General features: G+C 35.2%; 1 protein-coding gene across 4 annotated transcripts in view; it reads right to left on the bottom strand.

Moving 5' to 3' along the window:
• SLIT2 (slit guidance ligand 2) overlaps nt 1-24,752 on the bottom strand; it is a 260,586-nt gene that overhangs the window by 57,463 nt on the left and 178,371 nt on the right. For 2 of the 4 annotated variants that reach the window (XM_077782788.1, XM_077782789.1), the window contains exons 10-17: nt 16,302-16,373; nt 15,618-15,689; nt 15,023-15,094; nt 13,048-13,191; nt 12,754-12,917; nt 11,956-11,979; nt 8,254-8,404; nt 2,173-2,247 (exon numbers count right to left, since the gene is read on the bottom strand). In XM_077782788.1, the coding sequence (XP_077638914.1) occupies nt 2,173-2,247; nt 8,254-8,404; nt 11,956-11,979; nt 12,754-12,917; nt 13,048-13,191; nt 15,023-15,094; nt 15,618-15,689; nt 16,302-16,373 (774 nt within the window). Of the gene's footprint in view, nt 1-2,172; nt 2,248-8,253; nt 8,405-9,516; nt 9,535-11,955; nt 11,980-12,753; nt 12,918-13,047; nt 13,192-15,022; nt 15,095-15,617; nt 15,690-16,301; nt 16,374-24,752 lie in introns of all 4 variants that reach the window. The other 2 variants (XM_077782787.1, XM_077782790.1) reach the window with 2 other exon arrangements.

Here is a 24,752-nt window from a genome sequence, read left to right as displayed (position 1 = left end):
TCCAGACAGTCCAGATCCCTCTGCAGAACCTACCTACCCTCCAGAAGACCAACACTCCCACCCAATATGGTGCCATTTACAAACTTGTGGAGAGTGAATTTAATCCTCTCATGCAGATAATCGACACACAACCAATACTGAGCCCTAGGGAACACCACTTGTGACTGTCTGCCCACTTGATTTATCTTCATTCACCACCCTCTGGCCCAACCATCCAGCCATTCTTTTCCACAGAGAAGTACATGTTCGTCCAAGCCATGAACAGCCAGTTTATCAAGGAGAATGCTGTGGGAAAGGGTGTCAAAGGCTTGACTAAACTCTAAATAGACAACATCCACAATTACTGCTTTAATTTAGTTTCACAGTGGAGCTGTTCAGTCTGCAAGGTGCCATGGAGGACTGGAAGCAAGAAACTCATTATTTTAAATCTCAGATGGCTTGTCCATGTCAAGCCCTCAATTTCTAAAACCTTTTTTTGTTCTTGCTGTAACATGGATACTACTTCACCCACTTCACATAGGTATTTTAAAGATTAATGTTGCATAGCTAATCAATGTTGCAGTGCATACACAGGCTTTATTACTGATGAAGCATCAAATCAATGAAACATTTAGGCCTCAATTTTTCAATGTCATCTGTGCAGAAAGATCTTTGCACCTATTTTGAACCTCCAGAAGAAATACAAGCTTCACAAAAATATAGAATTCATTCATATTGGTGTCTCTGCAACATCAGTACTTCACTTTCTTCCAGTGATGCTTAAGCAGTCATTGTATTATTCTCTCAATGGAAGAATGTTGTAACAACTGATAACTATATTAGGAAGTTATGGAGCGGTATTATTAAAATAGTTAACTCTTCGTTATTTTTTTTTCATTTTTACCTTTTCAATTAACCAGAGTTTAAAGCCTTTAGGAGTTCCAACAGGTTCTACACCAAGACTGATTAATATTCATCCTTTTTTTTCCCTTTTGTCTTGAACACCTCCTCAAGTTAAAAGAAATCTTGTTAAATATGAAGATCTGATATATGTATAAATGTGTGTGTATGCATGTGCATGTATGACACATCAAGAAGTTTATTTATTTCATAGAATCCTGCAATCATAGAATGTCTTGGGTTGGAAAAGACCTTAAATATTATCTTGTTCTAACTCCTCTGCTGTAGGCAGGGACAACTTTCACTATATATTGGTGAAGACATTAAATACAGATCCTTAAGGGACACCATTTGTCATTGATGTCTTTGGAAATCTGAGCCACTGACCATTACCCTCTGGATGCTGCTGTCCAATTTCTTATCCATCAAGTCTACCCATTAAATCCATCTCTCTCCAGTTTAGAGAGAAGGATGCTGTGGGATCCCATGTCAAAGGCTTTACAGAAATCCTGATAAATGATATCTACAGCCCTTCCCTTGTCCACTGATACTTCATATTGATACTTGATGTTTCCAAAGTGCACTGTAAACATTAGTCACTAGGTGACTACTAATCTCTTTTTACTTGCATTTTTCTTAAAATTTATGTATGGTTTAATCTTGAAATGATTGAGCACAGAGTCACAAAGTCTAACTAAATTATCTACCTTCAAATGTGTCTTTACATAAGCTAAAGAAAAGTTTTCCATAGTCTTATTTTTAGCAACAATTGCAATTGGTAAGATTATAAAGTATTCTCAGAACATTAACTGTTAACGTGGACTTACATGGATGACCTATCAAACCACTGTTTCTTAGTCACTTAAATTTTGATATTCCCCTCACCTAATGACCATTTAATGAAGCACAGAATCAACAGCATGTCTTTAATGTGCTGAAAGAGGCAAAATCGTCTGGTAAGAGAATACAGGAAGTTACAAAAGATTACTGGAATCTTTTCTAAGCAGCTTATACTGTGATCTCCCTGCTGTGGCTGCATAAGAGACCAGCTGGCTGGATGCTGCTGTGAAGGTGCTGGGGCTATACACCATGGGAAGTGGCTGCTGGCAGTGCCAAGCCCCATACAGGAGAGCTGCCAACTCTAACCTACCTCAAGGATTAATTTAAACCCATTCTTGATTTTTGATTGGAATAAACTGAATCTTTTGTAGAGTAGAACTAAGAAAGGTGGAGAGTCACAGCAAGGAGCTAATACACTATCTGAATAGACAAGGTCATTGAATTTGGACTTACATTTTACGCAGCTGAGGAAGTTTCTTAAAGATTCCAGTAGCTTCCAGGACTGAAAATTCATTGTTATTTAGTCGCCTAAAAAAAAATTACATCAATTTCAGAAAAAAAAAATATTCAGGGATTGATACAGAATGTTCCACAATATGTGAACTTTTCAGTCTGGTTTCCCTGAACATCTGATATTTAACTGGTAGCTGCAGAACAATTCCTTATATAGTGACATTTCTAATTTTGATAATTCCTGTAAAAGAACATTCTCATTAGTTAAACTTAGGTGTACAAAGACATTTTCAAAACCTGATTACAAAATTTTACACAGCTAAAGCTGAAAAGGAATACAAGATGATGTTTTTAATTTTTCAAACAAAAATGTAACTAAGGGAGGATTCCATAGCAACTTATAAATAAAAGTCTTTAGAAGGACATATAAACCACTGAAGATTAGTCTTCTGTTCTTTAAAGGATATCAGGTGGAGTCTGCCAGACATCTGGAGGTACTCACAGAACACTATTTACAAGAATGAAAGAATTACTCTTCTTTTGAATAGGGAATGAAACCCACCGCATAGGTCTTCCCATGAATTTGAAAACACTTCCCTCACCATGATTTATCTTAATACCACTACAGCTGGCATACATACATTGCTTAAGGCAGCATCAAATGCTGACTTGTAACTCTGTAATAATGTATGCAATGAGTGACAAATACTAGCTGGGCATTTCTCCTTCCTGCACAGGTATCAAGGCTTACAGTACATTATACCTTTAAAAGCATCTAGGTTAGGGGACCATCTACATTTCAAAAAATACCTGCATTGACCCAGTACTCCTTATTTCCTCTCTTAGAAAGAAAATAGAAATTATGAGTCTCAAATCCTTTATATGCTCTAATGGAGCCGTATTATTAAGGGAGTCTGTCCAGCATTTATATGGAAATGTTAAATAGGAAGGAGATGATACGACTGACAAGATCACTGTGAAATGAAATTCAGCACAATTCTAAATCCAGAATTCTTTTCAGAATTGCCTTATTGCAAGACAAGTTAAAACAAAACAAAACGAAACCAAAACAAAACAAAAAAAAAACCCTAGAAAATTAAAGAAAGCTGTATGTTCATCCTTCCCTCCTGTTCATTCTCATTGATAGCCAGAAGGGAAATTAAGGTTGTAAATCTGAAGGTATGGTTGTAGAACAGTTTCAACACGGAACCAAACTGAAAGAAGACAGAAGTTTTTTGTATATACACAAAACATTCGTATAACACACTAAACTACAAGGAGCATGAATTTCAGAAGATGCTATCATCTCCAAAAATCAGACCTAATGTGATTTTTAGGGGGACCACATAAAATACTCTTGCACACTGTAAATTAATAAAGTTATTTCTACACTCTAAACAGACTATTCTTTACCCTATCAACAAAAGAACCACTGCTCATTCTATAAATGCTGACATCTTCAAATACTTTTCAAGTGCTATACCATCTAGAATGACTTGATAATGAAAACATTAACTGATTTTAATAATACTTACTTGCTTTACTGCAAACATGTCTAACCCCACTGAAAAATGCAAATAATTTGATCATTTATCCTTTGCAACAATTTTTTACCTATTAGAAATAATTTACAGTCTCTCCCTCAAGTTTCTTTCACACAAATGCCTTCAACCCTTCCAATCTTCGTTTCTACAATCCTTGTTCTCCTTGAATTTTTTCTGAGCAATTATATCCATCTTGAAAAATGAAGTCTTGAACACAGTATTCCAGCTGATCCTTTACTATTGCTATTCACAGTACAGTAATTATTTCCTATAATTTACATTCTACATTCCTTTTACATATATCCTGAAATGAAATTTCCATTAGTGCCCAATAGCATTCTTTCATCTTTAATATGTATGATAACCACATCCTTTTTTCTTTGCCTATTTGCTGCTTATGCCTCAATCTTGTATTTCCGGTGCTATAGTTCTATCTGATTTCATATATAGAATTTTAACTTAATTTTATTTAAATTGTATTTATTTTATTTCAATTAGTCCACACACAATAGAATCAAAATTATTACAGATAACTGGAATGTTTACAGATGTGATGGGATCTCCATTCTGTATCTTAACATTATTTTTTGAACCCAGTGCTCTTCATTGATAAAGACAGCAACTATAGTTATTACCCATCAATCACTAGATCAAGAAAATGATCTTAAAATTACTTTTACCTGGTTTATTCAAATAAAGTACTGAATACCATTGTCAAAATCAAAAGTAAACAGAAGCACTTGATCATAATGTTTACATATTCTGTTTGTCTGGATTATTTGATGATTTTTTTCTGTTTTAGTAGCACAATGGCTAAGATATTGCATGTTTTTGAACAATAGCTGAACCTTCCTGGAAGCCTATATACTATACTGCAGTGATATTCATGCTTTCTAAAACTACCTTGTTAGGTGATCATCTGCTGTAAAATCATTGTAAAAAAAATCAACATATAAGACTGAAATTATTTCTTATTTAACATTTCCCCTGGGGACTTTGAGTGATTTCTGAAATGCTTCCTGCATTTTCCTACATATTAGAAAGCTACCTGAAAAATATTTTATTTTTGGGGTGCAATTACAGACTTGTACTTTATATCAAATACTTTACTGTCAGATTAGACAGATCATTCAATGTTTCTCTGGAAGACAGTGAGCAAGTGACAAAATGGGAGGTTAGAGCAGCAGTTAGTTGGTTTGGTTATATTTTTTTTTAACATTTGCAATTAAGTACCTGTCTTGAACGATATTAATACTTTCAGATTAAAAAAAAAAAACAAAAACAAAACTACTAGCTACTTGGAGGAAACAGGGTATTTTCCCTGTGGTATTATTGCTGTTGTACTTTACACAATAGATACTTTTTTTTAGAGACTCATAGGATATGCTGAGTTGGAGGAGACCCACAAGGATCCCTGGGTTCACTTCCTGGCCCTGTCACTGTCACCACACAGGAGACATCAGTGCCTGCCCTCCTCTTCCCCTCACAAGGAAGTTGTAACTGCAATGAGGTCTCTACTCAGTCTCCTCTTCTCCAGAGTGAACAGACCAAGGGACCTCAGCTGCTCCTTGTGTGGTTTCTCCTCAAGGCCCTTCACCATCTTTGTTGCCCACCTTTGGACAACTTTCAACTTTTTTCCTTAGTTCTGATCTTCATTTCCAAGCTGAGATTCAACTCCAAACTCCACTCTGCAGAAATTAGTCTAGCTCTCCTCATCACCTTAACAAGTATCAATGTAGTTTGACTCTAACAACTGTTTTTATATCACATTTTGTGGATAAAAAAAAAAAAAAAAAAAAAAAAAAAAAGGCTAACTAGCTGCTATTCTCATACATGCCAGAAAATACACAAACTGGAAAGCAAGGAATGGTCCTAGAACTAGACTGGGAAGTGCCAGGACAAACAACAAAGACAGTGCATCAAAAGCCAGGAATAACAGGAGAAAACAAGAGGCAGAGCTGTAACTTTTGTATGAGTGAGGCAAATACAAAAAGAATGTATTTGGCTAGAGCAAATTGATTTTTTGCAGAAGAAAAAAAAAATTTAGAAATAATTTGTCTACCATCTCTAGAATATTTGTAAGACTGTTGAAATTTGTATTACATCAAATGACTTGAAGAACAATCTGTACAGCCTACAAGGAGAAGGTTGAATAATGATTTTGTTACAGCTAAGCACCATCTTACTTGGGAAGAGTGCTGAAAAGAAAAGGGCCCTTTAATAGCAAAAAAATATGAAGGAAGCAATGATGGAAACTGAAGAGAAGTAGAATACATCTCAAAGTAAAAGTTCCCATTAAAAAATTAACAGAAGTGAAAGAAAATAACTTCTATAACAGTCTCAGGAGAATGGTGGATTTTTAAATACACTAAAAGCTTGAAAGAAGACTGGCTATTTTCTGAAAGAAGTGCTGTAACTAAATACTTAATAAAAAAAAATTATCAACTGAAATTTGAGTGTTTAGAATATAGACTAGATGAGGCTTGATTATTTAACAAGTAGGAACTATAATTATAGAAAGAAAACACCTGACAATATCTTAAAAAACAATTAAAGTGGTAAATTAAGATTATTATTTCTTCAGAGAAGAGACAATGAAACATGATTCCTCCTAAATATCAAAGAAATGCATGCTTAATCATTTCAACAGCTCCATTCCTCTTCTCTTGGTTCAGTAATTTCATTTATGCAGCCCCTACTTTATTATCTCCTCCCACACTTTAACCCATTACTTATTCCATCAGATTTTATTCTTAAATTAAACAATTGTATCTCAAAATATCAGATAACATAAAACATATTTCTCTAATGAAATTGATCTCCCCTCACACAAGACTGTATCAATTTTTTTTTCTTGGATTGTAATTTTCAGAGTTGCAATAAGAACATGCTGTGGTTTAAACTCAGCATTCAACACAGCTACTTGCTCTCTCATCCACCATCAGGATCGGGAGAGAACCAGAAGGGTAAAAGCTGGAAAACTCATGGGTAGAGATAAAGATAGTTCAATAGGGAAATAAAAAGCCATGCACACAAGCAAAGAAAAACAAGAAATTAATTCATTATTCTCCATGGTCCCGCAGGTGTTCAGCCATCCCCAGGAGAGCAGAGCTCCTTCAATTGTGTCTTGAGAAGAGAAACGCCATCACTCCAAATGCCCCACTCTTCCTCCTTCTTCCTCCCCATTATACACTGAGCACAATGTCACATGGTCTAGAATATCTTTGGTCAGTTTGGGTCACCTGTCTGGCTGTGTCTTCTCCCAGCCTCCCATGCACCCCCAACTTCTTTGCCAGCACGGCAGTACAAAAAGTAGAAAAGGCCCTGGCTCCGTGTAAATCCTGCTCAGCAATAACAAAAATATCTCCATATTATCAACCCTCTGTTCAGCACAATTCCAAATCATAAGCCCATACTATCCACTGTGAAGGGAATTAACTCTATCCCAGACAAAATCAGCACAGAAAATAGTAATACTAAGTTCAACTCCTCCCAGCTTAGAGACAGAAAAAAGTCTCCATTTGTGTTTCAAAAATATTTCAGTTTTAAATCCCTTTTCTTGTCCAGATATTCAAATACTTAACAATAGTCTTATTATTTCATATCTGATTGCCATAGTGTTGCTTTGATGCCAGCTGTGGACTGCTCTTTTAAGAGGTGTGCCATCCTGGTGCTCATCTCACCCCTTCAGGTGACAACTTGATCACAAAATGTCTCCACATCTCTATACTTCTTTACTATATCAAATCAAAGTCTGGTTTTTGTCCCTCAGCATTTTGCCTTTTTCTTTAAACTGAATCTCCTAGGAAAACCAGCTATTTCCTTCCACCTTTGCCCTGCAACGACAGTCACTGTCATCTACCTTTCTGCCAATCCTTCAACCATCTCTGCGTTCCCTTTTATACTATTCTTTGCACATGGAAAAACCTTGTAAAGCTGCCTTAATTATATCTTTCACTCCCTCCTTAAAGATTACTTCGGTTGTAATGCCTAGAAATAATTCCCATACGGCACTTATTAAGCAAGTAATAATCTCAGTTATTCTCTCCCCACCTCTATTCATTGTATTATTGCCTCATCTTTTCAACTCTTTCCTGTTTGTCTGCCTTATCTCCCTCTGGTCTCCTGCCCAACAAACATAATGTATGCTTTGCATAAAAAGAATCATCTTTGTCTATTTAAACATTTAGGTAGTACTTTTTAAGACACAACTCTCTGGTTACTAGATGCCCTACTTTGTCCTGCAGTTAAAAGCAAAATAAACCCCACTATCTTTCAAAAAATCCAAGTGGATTGCTCAGGTCCTGAAGAACCAGAAACATAGAATAGTTATCTTATTTCTTTATAATGGATTTTTAAGGCTACATTGTATTGAAATAATGCATAAATTATTTTTATGAATACTTAATCCTTTGAAGTGCACCACAGAGGTTACTTTCAATTTTTGATATTCAAAAAAATAAAGCTGTTGTTTCATATTTAACAATTTTAGTTTTTCTTGGTAAGTAAATATTCCTTTATTATGTGATCAACTTACAACTCTGCTGTGTACTGGGGAATGTGATCAGGAATTTTGTTGAGTTTCTGATTGGAGCAGTCCACTGTGGTCCCTTCACAGCGACATTTCTCAGGGCAAGCCAAATCTGCAAAGCAGTCTCCACTTAATTTGGATCTGTAATCTTCAGTGCCTGTAGAAGATTCAAGTCAAAACACAGATACTAAGTCAATAAAGTATAACATTTTCTTCTTGTCAGAGGGTTGAAAAGACGTCTGCAATGCAGATAACGGGTGGGCAACTTGGGAAATGCATGATAAACTTTGTGATACTGAACAGACACAAGGGCTTCAAGAGAGGGTTAAATATAGGGACTTAAGATATGCTGGAAAAAGAAATTGAGACCAACTTCACATAGCAGGATAACATTAACTTGAGCTTTTCACAGCTGTACTTTCTGCTGATTATATTGTCAGCCAATCTAGCCTTGTTTATTGCTAATCAAACAAATGCCACTGTTTGTTTTAGAATTTGTTTTCTTTCTCTGTATCAAGAATAAATAGATCCTGAATGCCACCTTTTCTCTTTCTGTTGTTACAAATTTGTAATGTTGACTGGACTTTATTAACCTCTGTGATTTTTTTTAATAGTCCCGATACTCCACATCATCTCAACAAATAAGTTGAAAGCCCTGTTTTCAGCTTTAATTTAAAAAATGTGTGATCCTGACTTAAGCCTCAGCAGCTTGCCATGCTGTAGAAAGCTGCGTGACGTTCCATGGTGCTTGACAGAACCATGTTTTACTCATACCTCACAACCACATGGTTAGATCAAGCACAACAGAAAATCTCGCTACGTTATCAAAACTGCATCCATTAGGCCAAGGATAAGAGCAAGGGAAAAGAGGAAGGAGTAGGTATAAATTACAGAAGCATTTGAAGTTTAATACTTGCTTACATGACATGGCATTCTTATTATTGAATGTCCAGTGCCACAGTAACAGTATCACTGTCACAGATTAAATAAAAATACAATATATATAAAAAAAGAAAAAAAGGGAGAAAAAAAGAACCACATTGAAAGTTTCCTCCACCATTTCCCAGAGTCAGTCAAAGAAAACATCCTAAACATATCAGGAAAAAACATCTGGTAAGGAACTGAGGGTGGGTAACAAGGAAAACAAAGAGAAGCCAAAAGGACCTGTGGGTTCTTCTTGGACAAAGGTGAAAAGACTGAGACTAGTAGAAGGTGCATCAGGGCTGGGAGGTACACTGTGATTTAGTTCAGACACTGAACTTTACTTACAGCCAAAATGGTGAACTCCTGAAAAAGTAAAGATAGCCAAGAGGGAAAGAAAGACAGAGTAATGCCAATTAAGACAAAAACATGAACGGAGCTCTCATGTTCTCTACTTAACTTTCGTTTGATTAGAAGATGGTGCTAGGGCCATTGTCTTCAGTAGAAAGAAAGAATAATTCATTTTGAGTAGCATTTAAAAATGAAGATAAGATTGGGGTTTATTAGAGATTTCATCTAGGATGATGATTATGCCTCCCATGAATTATTCTTCACTATTTTGAATGTGTTCTTTAAAAGCTTCTCCCTGAACATATATAGGAGTTGCAGAATAATCTGAGTTAAGGATCATCGAGCCAAATACACATGCTATGCCACTTAAATCCTTAATAAACCAAACAAAGCAAGGAGAAACAGATTGCTCAGTGGAGGGGAAAAAATCCCAACAGTCATCAGATACTATGTTATCTACCACTGTAAATGTTTTAGTAATCCAAATGATGAAACTGCTATAGAGTAATTGAGGTAGCAGATAAATTATATTTTTCAAATAAATGATTTAATACTTGCAAACCTTTAGTCTTCCAAATTACTATAATGAAATTTTACTAGGACTTCATACTGTCTGTGGAGCAACATCTCCAAATGGTATATTTAAAACAAATACTAAAAATATTTAGGTGTTTAAAGAAATGTTAAGATTATTTTATAGTATCCATTTAAGTAAAAAGAAGTGTTTTTAGGACTATTTAATACACAGTAAACAAGTCTAAAAATAAGTTTTGGTTTTTTTTCCTCCTGCATCCAGAGTACATCAGTGTAAACAGTTTAAACAATTAAATATTCAGGGAAAATGGCTTCAACAACTAAAATATTTTTAGGTAGCCTCTCCCTGATAACCTGATAGAAAGAGAAACAACAGAAGCTGTATTTCAAGAAGCATGTATATACCCCATTTTTAAAAATGCAATTAAATTTCTTTTCCCCCCCCCACCCCCCAACCTTGCCCCAGGAATAGCATTTTTAAAGGGTACGTAAATAAGCCTAAACTGTGTGAGTGGCTATATAATAACCAGGCTGTGAAGACATTTGCTGGCAAGAGAATACTTCTAACTTACAAGCAAAAGTTGTGCTGGCAAGGTTGAGTAGAAGTCACTCTGTGGCAGGAATACAGCTGTTCTACACTCTAAGGAATTGAGTGGCACTACAGGTTTGTGAAATTGAATCCCCCTGTTTTATGCTGCTTTAAAACACATTTTTGTGGATGCTAGTGCTGACAAATTGCTGGCTGAGTTGGTATTTCATTTTGTCTTTTCTTCATATTCAAAACAACATATTAGTATAAGGGCCTGAAGAACTTCACGTGACCTCTGCAAATTTAAGTGTTACCTCACAGAGCATTTGGAGAAGAGCTAAATATACCAGCTGAAGAGACAACAACTAAGATAACTGCACAATGATGATATACCTTTAGTACTTGAAAGAAGGAGTGCACTGATGTCCTAATCAATTACTGTAGATATTTTCCTACATATAAAACCATGGCAGAATCCTGATTGCAAATTACATACTGTAACTCATCAATAAATGCATTATTCTCATTTGTTATTTATAATCTGTTATGAATATAATGTGAGTGAATAATTTTTTTTCAATTAAGAAAACAGTGCACAAACTGATAAGTCAGGTAAAAGAAAGAAATATCCATATTTCAAAGAGCTAGGGCCAACATTGGTAAATCTTTTGTAAAAATATCATAGACGTATTTTAGCTTAAAGCCATGTGCAAATTACTATTTCACCCCAACTCTAAAGTCATATTTTCTTTAATGGAAAGTATTTCTGGTCCACTGTATGCATGTGACCACGGAATTAATTATTACTTATTCTAATTAAGAATTTCAGCTTTCTTTTCCAAGCATTCCACTGTGATTTCCTAAACAAAAGGAGGGTGAGCAAGCAGCAGATGCAGCCAGCGTAGAGCAGGAAAGCAAGGCAAGAAAACGTTCATTTGCAGAATGTTTTAGTCTTTAAAGTTGTGCTAGCTCTTTGATGGCAGCATGGATCCCTGTGTTTAAAAGCAGCTCAGGAGCCACATTTTAAAAACAGTAGCAACAGAAAGGCAAGGTACAAGGTAAGTAAAAGTATTAGTTAAAATATGAACTAGCAGGTGCAACCTTCTAAATAATGTAAGTATAGGCATAACTTTGGTAGGTTGTGTGCAAGTCTGTGAGACAGAAAAAGGTAAACTGAGCTGCATGCTAAGCTCTTATTATTCAAAAAGCAGAATTACTAGTATTCTACAAAGGAAAACTATGTATAGCTACAGGTAATGACTAATGTTAATACACATGCATCAGTTTCCTAAAAGCGATGACAAATTTTGCTTTTGGGGTGAAGGGGAGAGAATATCTGCAGTTAGTCAATCTTACTGCAGAGCCAAACCTACCTGGAATGAAATACTGTTCTTTAGCTAAATAAAGAGAGAGAAAAAAAAAAAAAAAATAGAAGATGCACCTGAATGTCAGCAAGCAAAGAATGAGTTTTATTAGATTAAGTATGGACTGCAGTTAACTACAGATAATTTAGTGAAAAAAATGTGCATTCACAACAAGAGCTGATAAACAACAAAGTGTGAATAGTCATAAATGTATCCGGAACACGGATAACAACAGTTTTCATCTGGTATTTCCACTTGAGACTGAATAAACTGTAGAATGTGAAATGCACCTGGAACAGCTGGATACCATATGGCAAAAGTTAGGATTTAAAGAAATGTAAGTAGGAAATGGAATAAGATTAGAAAAAGAAAACAGTAACTTTCAGTATGAAGCAAACTCCATGTATAAAAGGAATATGTTTTGTTTCCATATTTAGCTTAGAAATTTTTAGATCTTTCACATAATCCAGAGCCCTGTGGAAATTTAAAAAAATGATTTATGGTGGTGATACTTGTAGTGAATAACTTCAGCATTTCATTCTGAAGTTTTATATATCACATTTACGTTGTTAGGTTTAATGCTACTCTGAAATAGTGCCAAATATGTTAACTACAGTAATGTTCCGTGATCCAACAGTCTATGACTTCCCAGATTTCCCTCTATTCAGTCAACGATCTAAAAAAAAAATTCTATGATGTTTAATAATTCTGTAGAGAGACAGCTGCTTTCATTAGAACTTCTATAACAACTATTTTTTTTTTTTTTTGCCAATAAAGGAAAAATAGCAGCTGAACTAAGAAAATTACCTGAGCAGCGGAATTTCTTGCTTTTGATCTGGCCGATCCTTTTGTTTGCCAGACGGCGGGGGCTGGTGCAACGGGCACCACTGGTCTCAATGGGGTTTGTGTGAAGGTAATCCGCCAGCCACTTCAGATGGCAGTCACAGATAAATGGGTTCTGAGCCAAATGCCTTTCATGAAGCAAAAAAACCAATAATATCACGCATTATTTCCCTTTGGTCTCAGCAGTACCCAGTGCTTTTACTGCATTGTAGAATATGAAGTCATACTTGAGAAAACCATAAACAAGAACACACGTACAAGGTCTGAATCGCACGTAGGGGTGAGAAGGTGCCTTTTGCAATGGTCTGAAGCTTGTTGTCATACAAAGAAAGAAGATTCAAGTTGTGCAGATCTTGAAATGCATCAACTCGCAGACAATTGATCTTGTTGGCATTCAATAACCTGTTTAATGAAAGATAATTATAAAACTGAAAGGAATAATTTTGTGTCGCAGCTTCAGCATTTTTAACAATTCTTTGTGCACCTTTGCAACCAGAACAAAAGATGTAGTAACAAATTATAATTGACAGTGACATAAGGAATTTCAGTGAAGTATTATTTAAGTTATATATTTGAAACTTGGAGTTTAAATGTTTGCATTTATTTAGCTAAAATCACATTTCTTGTATGTGCTAGTAGAATGTCTCTGTGGTATTTGTGTACTGTGCAAAGAAACAAGCCAAAAAAATCAAGTATATTCAAGGAAAACTAGTTTCTTTGCCAAATAAATAAACAAACAAAAAAGGAACTGAACACTGTGTTCATTAGCTGGAAGAGATGTGCAGTGGCACTTTTAATTATATGTTACTAATCAGCATGCTGCCACATTAACAGAGTTGTAGTAAAAACTGGTGGCATGGAATATATCCAAATCTCTCTTGGATCCTTTCTCCTCTGCATCTTCAAAGGGAACCTTTTCTTCCCTGTACCTCCCAGACTTTTAGTGTTAAAACAAACAAGTCAATCTAAACCAAGTCCTTTTGAAGAGAAAAAAAAAAAAAAAAAAAAAAAAAGCCATTCCTTTAAATGCATTTTTATAACCAAATACTTTTTACTTCTTTCCATTTTGAGCCAAAAATGGAATGAAATAGTGGACTTGAAACCTAATGCTCTGATAAAAAGTTTTGTCACACAAGCAGAAATTTACTTAGACCTAAATGTACTATCTGTAATGTATATTAAGATAGGGACATTTTTTTAATACAGACTTGAGAGTTAGGAAAGGTCTTTTACCTTTTTTTTTTTTTACCAGATCTGAAATATATTTTATTACTAAAACATCTTTAAAGGAAAACAGGAAAGCATAGCTTCCCACACTATACCAATTTTGTCACTAAAGTAAATTGAAATGCAAACCTCTAGGTGGTGCTAGAAGTTTCATTTTCTTTGTGTATATTTACTGTTTTGCCATCTTCAATTAGTTGACATTTTGCCAACCACTTCATGAAGTCTGGACATTAGATAATTCTAAACATGTGTGAAGATATTTTAAATTCTTTAAGAAGACTCTAACTCAACAAGTCTGTTATTGTGGGATAAGTTCTTTCAAAACCACCACTGTTGTTTTATTGTCTATTTAACACATTTATTTTACACAGTACATCTACTGCACAGCCTCTTCTGCTAAACATTGACAATCTTTGATAAACTTACTACCATGGCATTCTTTATTCCAGTATAAAATTTAAACAGCAATGGTTGAAAAGGTTACATGTGGTAATTTCCAAAGTGTTAAACAAATTAGCAGCTCAATCTCAAAGATTCAAATAATTGCATAGGGTGTCAGTAAACATTAGAAGTCATCAGTGTGATCCAATACTGTTCTTTCATGGGTGCAACTAGAAATGCAATTGCATAGCATTTCCACTATATATTTTCTCTTTTTAAAACACACAAATATTCCTTCTATGGTTCCCACACAACTATATACACCCCATTTGCCATTTACAGTGTATCATATGTTTATGAGTTTTATCCTTAGAAATTCCACATGGGAGAATAACTGCATTTGAGTCATTTTAGGCTGAAACATTAACTGATATGATCACATTTGTAGATGAATGGCAAGCTGGCCTACAAGAGTCTTGACTCTTTTGGTTTTAACATAATTTGGTTTTACTGTACTTTGATCTTACATATGGTATTTCCTGCCAGTTCTTCTTCTGGCATAAATCTCTCATCATGTTTACCCTTTTGAATGATCCTAAAATAGACTAAATAAAAAAATACTCACAGCAGTTGCAGAGAAAAGAGTCCTTCAAATAGGCCCTTTGGAAGTTCTGTGATTTTATTGCCATAGAGGACTCTGTACCAGGAGATAAAGCAGACAAAACTACCATTATGAAAGGCATATGCTATGGGATTTTGACTTCAAAAATAGAGGAATTCCCATTTTCCTGAAAGGAATTTAGTAACAACCATTTGATACTTGCAATATCCTTGTTGTCCTGTGAGGCAGAAGGATCACACACTTTCCCAAAAGGTGTGTAACCCAAAGAGCTCTCTGCAGGATCAGCACCTCACTGATTACAGACTTACCAAGGGACCCTGCAATGTGGATTTGCTGTTTGCAAGAACAACTAACCAGGGAATAAAAGACATGATTGGTTTTGCATTGAAGTCAATTTTTTAATAAAAAACACCACCCATTATTAGTGTCCAATTGTAAAAGAATATTCAATTACCATTATCATTCTGAAATTATTATTACAACTTTCAGAATTGATGGAATTTATAGCGAAATTTTGCACAGATCCAAAAGGGCAAAATAATTTCACTATAAGAGTAAGAGAAATTTGCTTCTGTTTACAGGTCAAACAGATACCTACAGTGAATTGAGTGAACGTAACCCCTGGAAAGCATCTGGAGCTGCTTCTGAGATCTGGTTATTGCTCAGGTCACTGAAACAAAAACAATTTGATTCAATTAATTCAAGTGATTTTCAAAATAATGAACTTTAAGATAATATGTAATTAGAATTAAGCATGGATGGGAGAGAGAAACTGAAATATTTACATGATACACTGCCAAAGAAATTTAATATAAAACCACTGAAATTTCCAACACACTGAAACAAAATGCATAGTTAAAAATAGTTCAAAACGCTTGGAGAAAAAGGACAAAATGTTTACTTTTCTTGATTGCTTAAGTACATTTTTTAATAATCCTCTGCTCGCTACAACCCCAGTGCTATACAGCCTCAAAAATAATCTGAAATTATCCTCATTCTTTTCTCTTTTACTAGAATTTTCACTACAGTAACATACTGCTTCTACGCAAAAGCACATTAGACAATTTCAATATTTGGTAAAAACCCAATTATTGTTAATATGACAAAGATGCTATATGATCTCAATCATCAGGCTGCTATATCAGTTTGCCTTCTAGCAGTCAAACTTTCTTAAGTGCTCACATATTAACTGCAGTTCCCCTGTACCATCTTGATTTTTTTTTTTAATATTGAGAGAGATATATACACGTATGTAAATAAATGCAAGTTATTTGGTACGCACATTCTTCGAAGCTTTTTATAGGGGGAGAAAGCTCCAGGAGGTATGACCTTGATTGAATTTTGTTCTAACCGTCTGCAAAAGAATAACAGCAACATAAAAATACAACCCCTGAGCTAAACAAGAATTAAAGCCATAAGAAACTAGAAGGGATAGACTTAAACAAAGAAGATAACTTTTTCTTTCTTTATCAGTATAATTTTGATTTCTTTCATTACCAAAAAAAACCCCAAACTAAACCAAAAAAACCTCAAAGCCCCCACCAAGCAACCAGCCAAACTTTTAAACCTGTAGAGAGTAATATTTTAAATGAAAACCAAATCCTTATTTAATATAAAAAAACCAACTTATTTTCAGAACATAAAAGCTTTTTCAAAAATTTAATTCAGAATTGTCATCAAGAGTTTCAATCTTGAATTAGTCTTAATTTACTCCCAAAGTATTATTCACATATAGCAGTTTGCATAGTAATTTTTATTCAGAAATGCATAAAGATTTCTATGAAATAATTGAAATATGCAAACCATGGGAATGGGGAGAGGAATGCTGCTACAGACCAAATAATATATGTTGCTACCTGCAACAACGCAACTGCCATGTTTTTAAAGATGCACACAATTTCTCCAGATGCTGTACACAAAATATTTTCTTTAATATATAATACTAGATTTGCACAGCCACACTTCTAACTTCTTTAAACAAATATTTTAATTTCAATTTGTAGCTAATGTTACTGGCCACGCTTGCTTTGTACGTATAGTGACTGTAATTGAAAATTCCCATGCTGTAAAGTGTGAATTTACTGATGGAAACCATTTTCCAAGAAGTTTTTGAACTTGTAGAGGTTTGCATATGGGAAATCAATGCAGATATAGACCAATGGCCCAGGTGCCCACGAGTCAAACCAGAAGCTGCTTCTTCACACACCCCAGCATATCATGGGTATGGCAGTGCAAACTTCTGCCATGTGGACAAAAGAAACTATAATAACAAAAAGTACTACAGGAAAAGCCATGATTATTCAAACTACATAGCACACATCAAATAAGCTATTGTCCTCTTTCATGCACAGGTATCAACTCTATGATTTATGTACATAAAGACAATGCCAAAGTCATATTACAAAAATTAATCAAAAATCTTTACGTTTACTGCATTATTCTAACTTACAAGGACCTTGCCTCAGAATTTAAGGTGAAAGGGCCTTTTAAAATCTATATGCAGATGTTGGCCCTCATTTTTTTAACTCTTGTCCTATTAATTGTCTTCTGTTTCACTTTTGTTTTGATTGAGACATATGAGTGTCTGTGTGTATGCAGTGTAAATAATAAGCTCATATATTCAGAGTAAGCTTTTCCAAGAAAATATTCTAACAGAAATTGCTTCTTTTTATAGTTTCTCAAGAGATCATGATACAGCTGAACTGAAGCTATTTTTTCCTGTCTTCATGAAGTCTCTTTCAGGTAGAGATATTTATATGTTTAATACTTAAAATCTCTTTACTCTGATAATGCTTTAACTTATCAGAACTTGCTTTTGAATGTCTTATGATGAACTCAAGGAAAAAACCCAAAAGCTCCAAAAAAATCTTCTAGATGACAAAAATCTCACTTCATCACCACTCTTTTAGTCCTTTTTAGGAAAATGTTGTCACCTTGCTGTAGATTTCAGGGGTATTTTAAGCACTGAGGGGAATCCCATGTCACAAGATGGAAAACGTTTTCCATAAACACAATGCTCATTCATACTCTTTGCCTTGACTGAGCCTTTTGGACCCCTGAAACACAGTTTGCATCAGACTGGGAGTGCTGATCAGGATACAAAGGAACAAGGTCACTTCTCTCCTATACCCCTGGCTAGATGCAGAAGGCAAACACCTGAATAAGCAAAAATTTGCTGAAATTAAGGCCAACACCAAGTTGGGCCACACCCAAGTATGTTCTGTCCTTACATTAAAATCTTAGCTTAGTTTTCCCAGAAAATAATGATTAGGCACGGTTATCAGCTAAGATAGTTTTTCCACTCAAGTGGCTAAATCAGGGAGAGGTAAACCCTCTAGATAACAAAACTTCCTCATTTTAGTAACTGGAAGGAGTTGAGAACTCAAATTAACCCAGCATGGCTGCCATACATCCATTCCTGTTACATATTCTGTTTGGCAGCAACCACCTGCCTAACCACCAGGGACTAACCTGTCAATGCTCGCATGTGGAGCTCTGAAAACCAGCCAAAGAAGTATCTAGCACAGGCAAACACATAAGGCATATGCAGAGGAGTGGAAAGGAGAGGGGTGGTGAAAAGGACAGGGAAGGATTAGGCCATAATACAGAGGAGGTCTTGGGTTGCCAGAGAGGGAAAAATGCTTCTGGGTATATGGGAAAGAATCACACAGAATCACAAAATAATGAGGTTGGAAGAGACCTCTAAGATCATCAAGTCCAACCTGTGCCCTATTACCACAACTAGACTATAGCACCAAGTGCCAAGTCCAGTCTTTTTTTAAACATATCCAGTGATGGTGATTCTACCACCTCCCTAGGAAGACCATTCCAGTATTTTATTAATCTTTTTTTTTATTAATGTATTCTTTTTATTAATCTATTCTTTTATTAATCTATTTTTTCCAAATATCCAACCTAAACTTTCCCTGACATAGCTTGAGACTGTGTCCTCTTGTATTGCCAGTTGCTGCCCGGTGGAAGGGATCGCCCCCCACCTGTCTAAAACCTCCCTTCAGGAAGCTGTAGAGAGCAATAAGGTCACCTCTAAGCCTCCTCTTCTCCAGGCTGATCAACCCCAACTTCCTCAAACGTTCCTTGTAGGGCTTGTGTTCCAAGCCCTTCACCAGCCTTATTGCCCTCCTCTGGACGTGCTCAAGCATCTCAATGTCCTTCCTGAACTGCGGGGCCCAGAAGTGGACCCAGCACTCAAGGTGTGGGCTCAGCAGTGCCGAGTATAGGGGAAGAATCACCTCCCTACTCCTGCTGGTCACACAATTCCTAATGCAGGCCAGGATGCCATTGGCTTTCTTGGCCATTGAAGCACATTGCTGGCTCATATCCAACCGGCTGTCGACCAGCACCCCCAGGTCCCTTTCTGTCTGCAAGAGATATTGCAGTAGTAATGGTCCCACACAAGGCTATCACAAGCCTCATTTATAAAAACTGTTTATTAGCCCAAAATATAGAGATTTGTAACCTAGTGCTGGAGTGGTTCCAGTCTACATTCACATATCTGTAAACATATAATGATCTTAACTAGGTAGGATAAGGCATGTAACTTGAGGTCTAGCATTAAATAAATTAGGACACAATGTATTTTCCAGTTTATTCTCTTACTTAAAAAGACATATTCTATAAACTGAAGTATTTTACAAGATCCATGTAGGCCATTTTTAATGAGAAGATGAAATAGCAGATTTCATTTACTGCAGTCCAATTTGGCTACAAATTACTTGGGCCGAAGAAAAGCTTGCTACAGCCTTGCTACAGCATATTTCTGAGAGCTAACTTCCCAGCAGCTCTAGCACCAATTCCATGGTGGATATGAAAATGAACTTTATGTCAACTTTACCTAACATCTCCTTTTAGTGAGACATGTACATTCTAGCAGACAGAATGTGCAGTGCAGGGATATATTTACAAGCTCTTCTGGATAAAGGATTTGTATGCATTTTCTTAACCTAAGCCGAAGTGTAGGCACTGAAAGACATCACATTTTAGAAAATGAGATTAACATAAGACAGGAAGAGTAAGATTATATAAATACAGAAGAAAAATATTTTATACCCCATTTTGTCTGTAAAGAAAGTAAATCAAATCCACATTTTCAAGCTTTGTTATCTTCTAATTTTCTGCTTTATCTTCATAGAATCAGCTGAATTTCACAGAGTGTAAATTTGTATCCACTATTCCAGAGAAAATCTAATTAGATATATTCCCGAGTCACAAAGTACAGATAGACTAATATCTAAAGGAAATTTGCATTCTACTGATAAAACCCATAACCCATAGTAATTAAAAGCTCCTTTATATTAATTCCTTATATTAAATGAAATATTTTAAATTCTGGAATAGGATGAGTTGTAATTACTGCTTACTGAAAAAGTCAGCCATTAAGTATTTGCAAATGACTTGGCCAGAAGTAGTATTATATCACCAAAGACAAAAAAAAAAATCCCTTGAGTCAATATTTTTCCATGAAATAATTTTTTTGTATGAATTAACATCATTTAACATAACATTTTCTTATGAATAAACAGTGCCTTGGTGGTTTCTTTTTCAAAAGTCACAGTCAATTTTAGTAGCATATTTAATAAGCAAAGATAATGGTTAAGTACACTCTTCATCAAAGCTTGCATTGCCTCATGTAAAAAGAAGTACTCTGCCCACCACCACACAAATGCTAATTAATACTTTTAATATGAAGTCTCTATCTCCTTTTAGAGTTTCACTTCAAAGAAGTCCTGCATCGATACATAAGTGTTTTACTGTCTTTTAATGCTGCCAAACTAGTTGAAACCTTTTTTGAAGACTATTCCCTAATCACTCCTATCTAGGAAATGTACTGTGAACATTTCTCTTTGGAAATCTTTCCCCTCTGCTTATCACTGCAGCACTGTAATGCACAACCACTTACTATTCTGAGAAACAAAGGTGCTTCTGCAGTTGTGACTTCCAACCTAATCAAATCAAATCAAAGTAGGTCCCCAGCCAGTAGACAGATTCTTCCCACACGGTCCCCAGAGAGCCCTGTGACATGTAAATCACTTGACACTTTCCAGGAGGATGCTGTTCTGTACCATGAGCCTGCAGCACACCATTACTGATTACTGCTTCCGCACTTACAGAGACAGACAACATGCTTATTTATACTGACACTTTTAAACTAGCCTATTTTCCCACCATAAAAAGTCATTTCTGTGAAAGGCTGCTGCACCAGGAAGGAGGGCAGACTGAGAATGGAGAACACCCTGTTCTCTACAGAATCATTTTTACTTTAAATCATGCAGATGGGGTACAAGATACTAAACCCTCTCAGTAGAGAATGGTAAAAAATATGTGCTGCACCTAAATATGTGAAGGGATCAGAGATGTATAAAAAGCATTTCATAATACTGAAATAAAATAAAACATCTTGCTTAAGAAAACGTGAATTTTAATACAGAGAGGCAAATTAGTCATTATTTTATAATTAAGGAATCAGAATCTAACATCTTGATTAAGTAAATTTGGATGACAGAAAAGTGACTTTAGCAGTTAATTAATCTATACTTTTAATTCCAGTATCTCCTAATTTACAAGAAGTCTTTCAAGAAAGTTGTCAAGAAATCCCAAAAGAATTCTACTACAGAGAGAAAGTGCAAACTGTGAAATAAGTCTGATGTATTGCACAGATGCTGATTATACATGGTAATAAAATTGACATCTCTTCTTTGCATTTTCCCCATCTGCTTTTAAAGTAAATGGCAAAAACAGCTGTCAAAAAACCAAAAAATAGATTTCAGTGATGGGATTGAGTACAGCCCCTGAATCTGAAGAACTGCAATACACAGCCAACACATCTTTCATCACATGCAACATCTGCCAGATTTTGGGTTTTCTTTATTTGTTTTTAAAATAAGGAAACAGTAATGATTTCTCTTGCTAGAGGAATCCTTAAGGCTACTAAACAAAGTACCTTTTTTGTGTCTCCATAACTGCACCTCTAGAGTGCTTAAATCCATTAAATGTCACTTCTAGCCTTAGCAGCAGAAGAATTCTGTTGAAATCTGTGATATCATCCACATCTAACAAAACAAAAGATGCATTTTGAATGACTACATTACTTGTATTTCTTACTTTCAGGCTCTAAGTCTGTGTATTAATAAATCTGTTTGACAGTCTCCTAAATATTTGTATATAAAGAATCACTGTCAATGTTGCCCTAAAGCTTGCTAAACTGTTAACATCCAGTCTAATTGTTCTATCAAATATTTCCTCAGGGGATTGATTTTAAATGACAGACAACTCCTTAGTCTGCATTGCATCAAGAAAGTAACAAGAACTGCAATTCTAAAGCTATTAAAAAATTCACCTTATTTACTCAAAAGGAAGTCTCAAACCTGCATTTCATTACAGAAAGGGCCATTTCATGCTCTGAACTCTAGAGCATCACTAATGATGATGGGCTTGACATTCCTCCCTTGTTACAGGTTCAGGTTGTAGCAAAATTCACCACTTGTTAAATAATTATTTGCTTAGTACTTTGGCTTCTGTCAGTGTGGCTCCAGTGCAATTAGCTTGAGTCACCCAGAGTCAAGTTAGTCTTGCTAATTAGCCCATTTCTGATGGGAGTTCTTATCTTATACTACCAAACCTAGTCAAGCTGTTCAGATAAGTGTTTTAAATTCACAAAAAAAAAAAAAAAAAAGATACAATCCTGCTATACTCTTGTCTCATCACAAGCAAGGTTCTAAAAGAGCAGAAACACTACCTTGAAAATCCTCCCATTGTGTGAGACCAACAGGGTGACAGGAGTCCTCATTACCTGCTAAATAGTATATGGTCTTACAAAATGAATTTGCCACAAAACTTAAAAAGTTTTTCTTACTGAGATTCTATGGTTGTTTACTTACTGTGTATTTAAAAATGTAATTGATAAAGAAACATTTGAATGATGACAAAACAGAAAATACTGAAAAGTCAGTATCCATAGTTTCTTTTCAAATTACTTCACTCACATAATTGCTGTGGAAAAGTAATCAGAAGTGAAGAACCACATGTGAAAATAAAATCTAAGATTAATAACACCTTTGGAGTGTGGTACAGCCGTCAGAGATCTACGAGGGTTTCTCTGGAAAAGTGACATGGGCCTTCTCCAGCTTCCCTTTATGCTAAATTTAAAATATTAATTTATTCCATGCTCGAGTTATTTTCTTTCCCTTGGCAGCATCAGAGAGATCCATCAAGGTGCCTCTTCTGCTTAAAACCCATGAAAAAATTGCACAAAACCCCGAGAGGTGGAATGGTGCTCATTCTGGCCAGTACCTACTGCTAGTTTCTGGAAAACAGCACTGTTTTCATACGTTTCTGTCTGGTTGTTTTGTTCTGTGGCTCTATGTTCTCTTGACTCCTGAAATCATCCTGTTGTCTGAATTTAATTAGTTTTCAAGATAGGACACAAGGGTATGAAGAAAGCCAAAGAACAATGGCAGCACAGAACACAGGCTAATAAGGAACAGACTGGATGTTAAACATACAGAAACATCTGACAACTCAAATGAAATAGCTGGTTTTTTTTGTTTTCCAAAAAGCGTAAAGCCACATGATTTACAGTAATTTTCAGATTAGGAAGATATTTGAGTAAAAGCATGACAAATCATTTCTCTTGTGTGTGCTAAGCAGACAGGATTAGCTATCAAATAGCAAAATCATCTATTTTTGAAGCAGTAAAATGGAATATGGTTTAAGTTTTGCCCAAGAAATATGAAGGTAGGACTACCAAAGATAAATTAGAGGTAGTTCAGAGAAATCTGCATTGGTAAATTAAACATTAAGGTGAAGAAATTAATACTTCAGCAGATTTCACTACCACATTTTAATTTGCTTCACATTTATTCAATACACTGCATTATGGATAATGCATTTTTTATTATTTACATGTAGTTATTCTGTGTTTATATGCATATATCATATTAAAGATATTTAAATTTTAGCATAGTTCCAAATTTTTGATTAAGCACACAAACCATTTGTTTTCTATTGCACTGAGCATAAACACTGCTTTAACTCAGAAATAATGACCATCCCAAGAGCACAGAAAAGCACAGCAAGAGAACTGTGATACATTGATACACAGATGAGTCTAGACAGAGGTCAGTGAGTGGCAAATCATAAAACCTTTCTAGTAAAATTATAATATACTATTATGTTTATTTTCATGAAATATTTTCAATGTTTATGGCCTTATTTGCAATATTTAGCCAACTAAACAGAGTCAGGGACTTTTTAAAATACAGTCGCCGTGCATATTGATACTAAAATTTTATTTTCATGTCAGCTATTCTGCAGCAGATATTTCCATCTCATTAGGAACCTTTTTGGTCCTCCTCCATATGTAAAGCCTACTCTTAGGAATTCTCATAAGCATGTAAGCACTACATTATAACTAATAATACTGCATCTGAAGATGATGTACTATTCTTATTTGATATAAGCTTTTGGATATCAAAATGCATTAAATTTTAGTCAAAACAGAAGCAAAAGCTCTAGGTGTCACTGCAAATTCACTATGCCTCCATAATCCACTGGTGTAAATCTGATTATCCAGTCCATTGCATTAGCCAGGAATGATTTTGAAAACATTGGCTTTAGAAACCTTTGGGTAGGGCAGAAGTTAAGGAAAGATTTGAGGAAAAAGACACATGAAATACAATTGAAGAGGAACATGTCTAAGAAAAGCTAATTCTAATAT

Source organism: Lonchura striata, chromosome 4 (assembly GCF_046129695.1).
Source record: "Lonchura striata isolate bLonStr1 chromosome 4, bLonStr1.mat, whole genome shotgun sequence".
NCBI lineage: Eukaryota > Metazoa > Chordata > Aves > Passeriformes > Estrildidae > Lonchura > Lonchura striata.
This window is presented reverse-complemented; position numbering and strand designations above follow the sequence as displayed.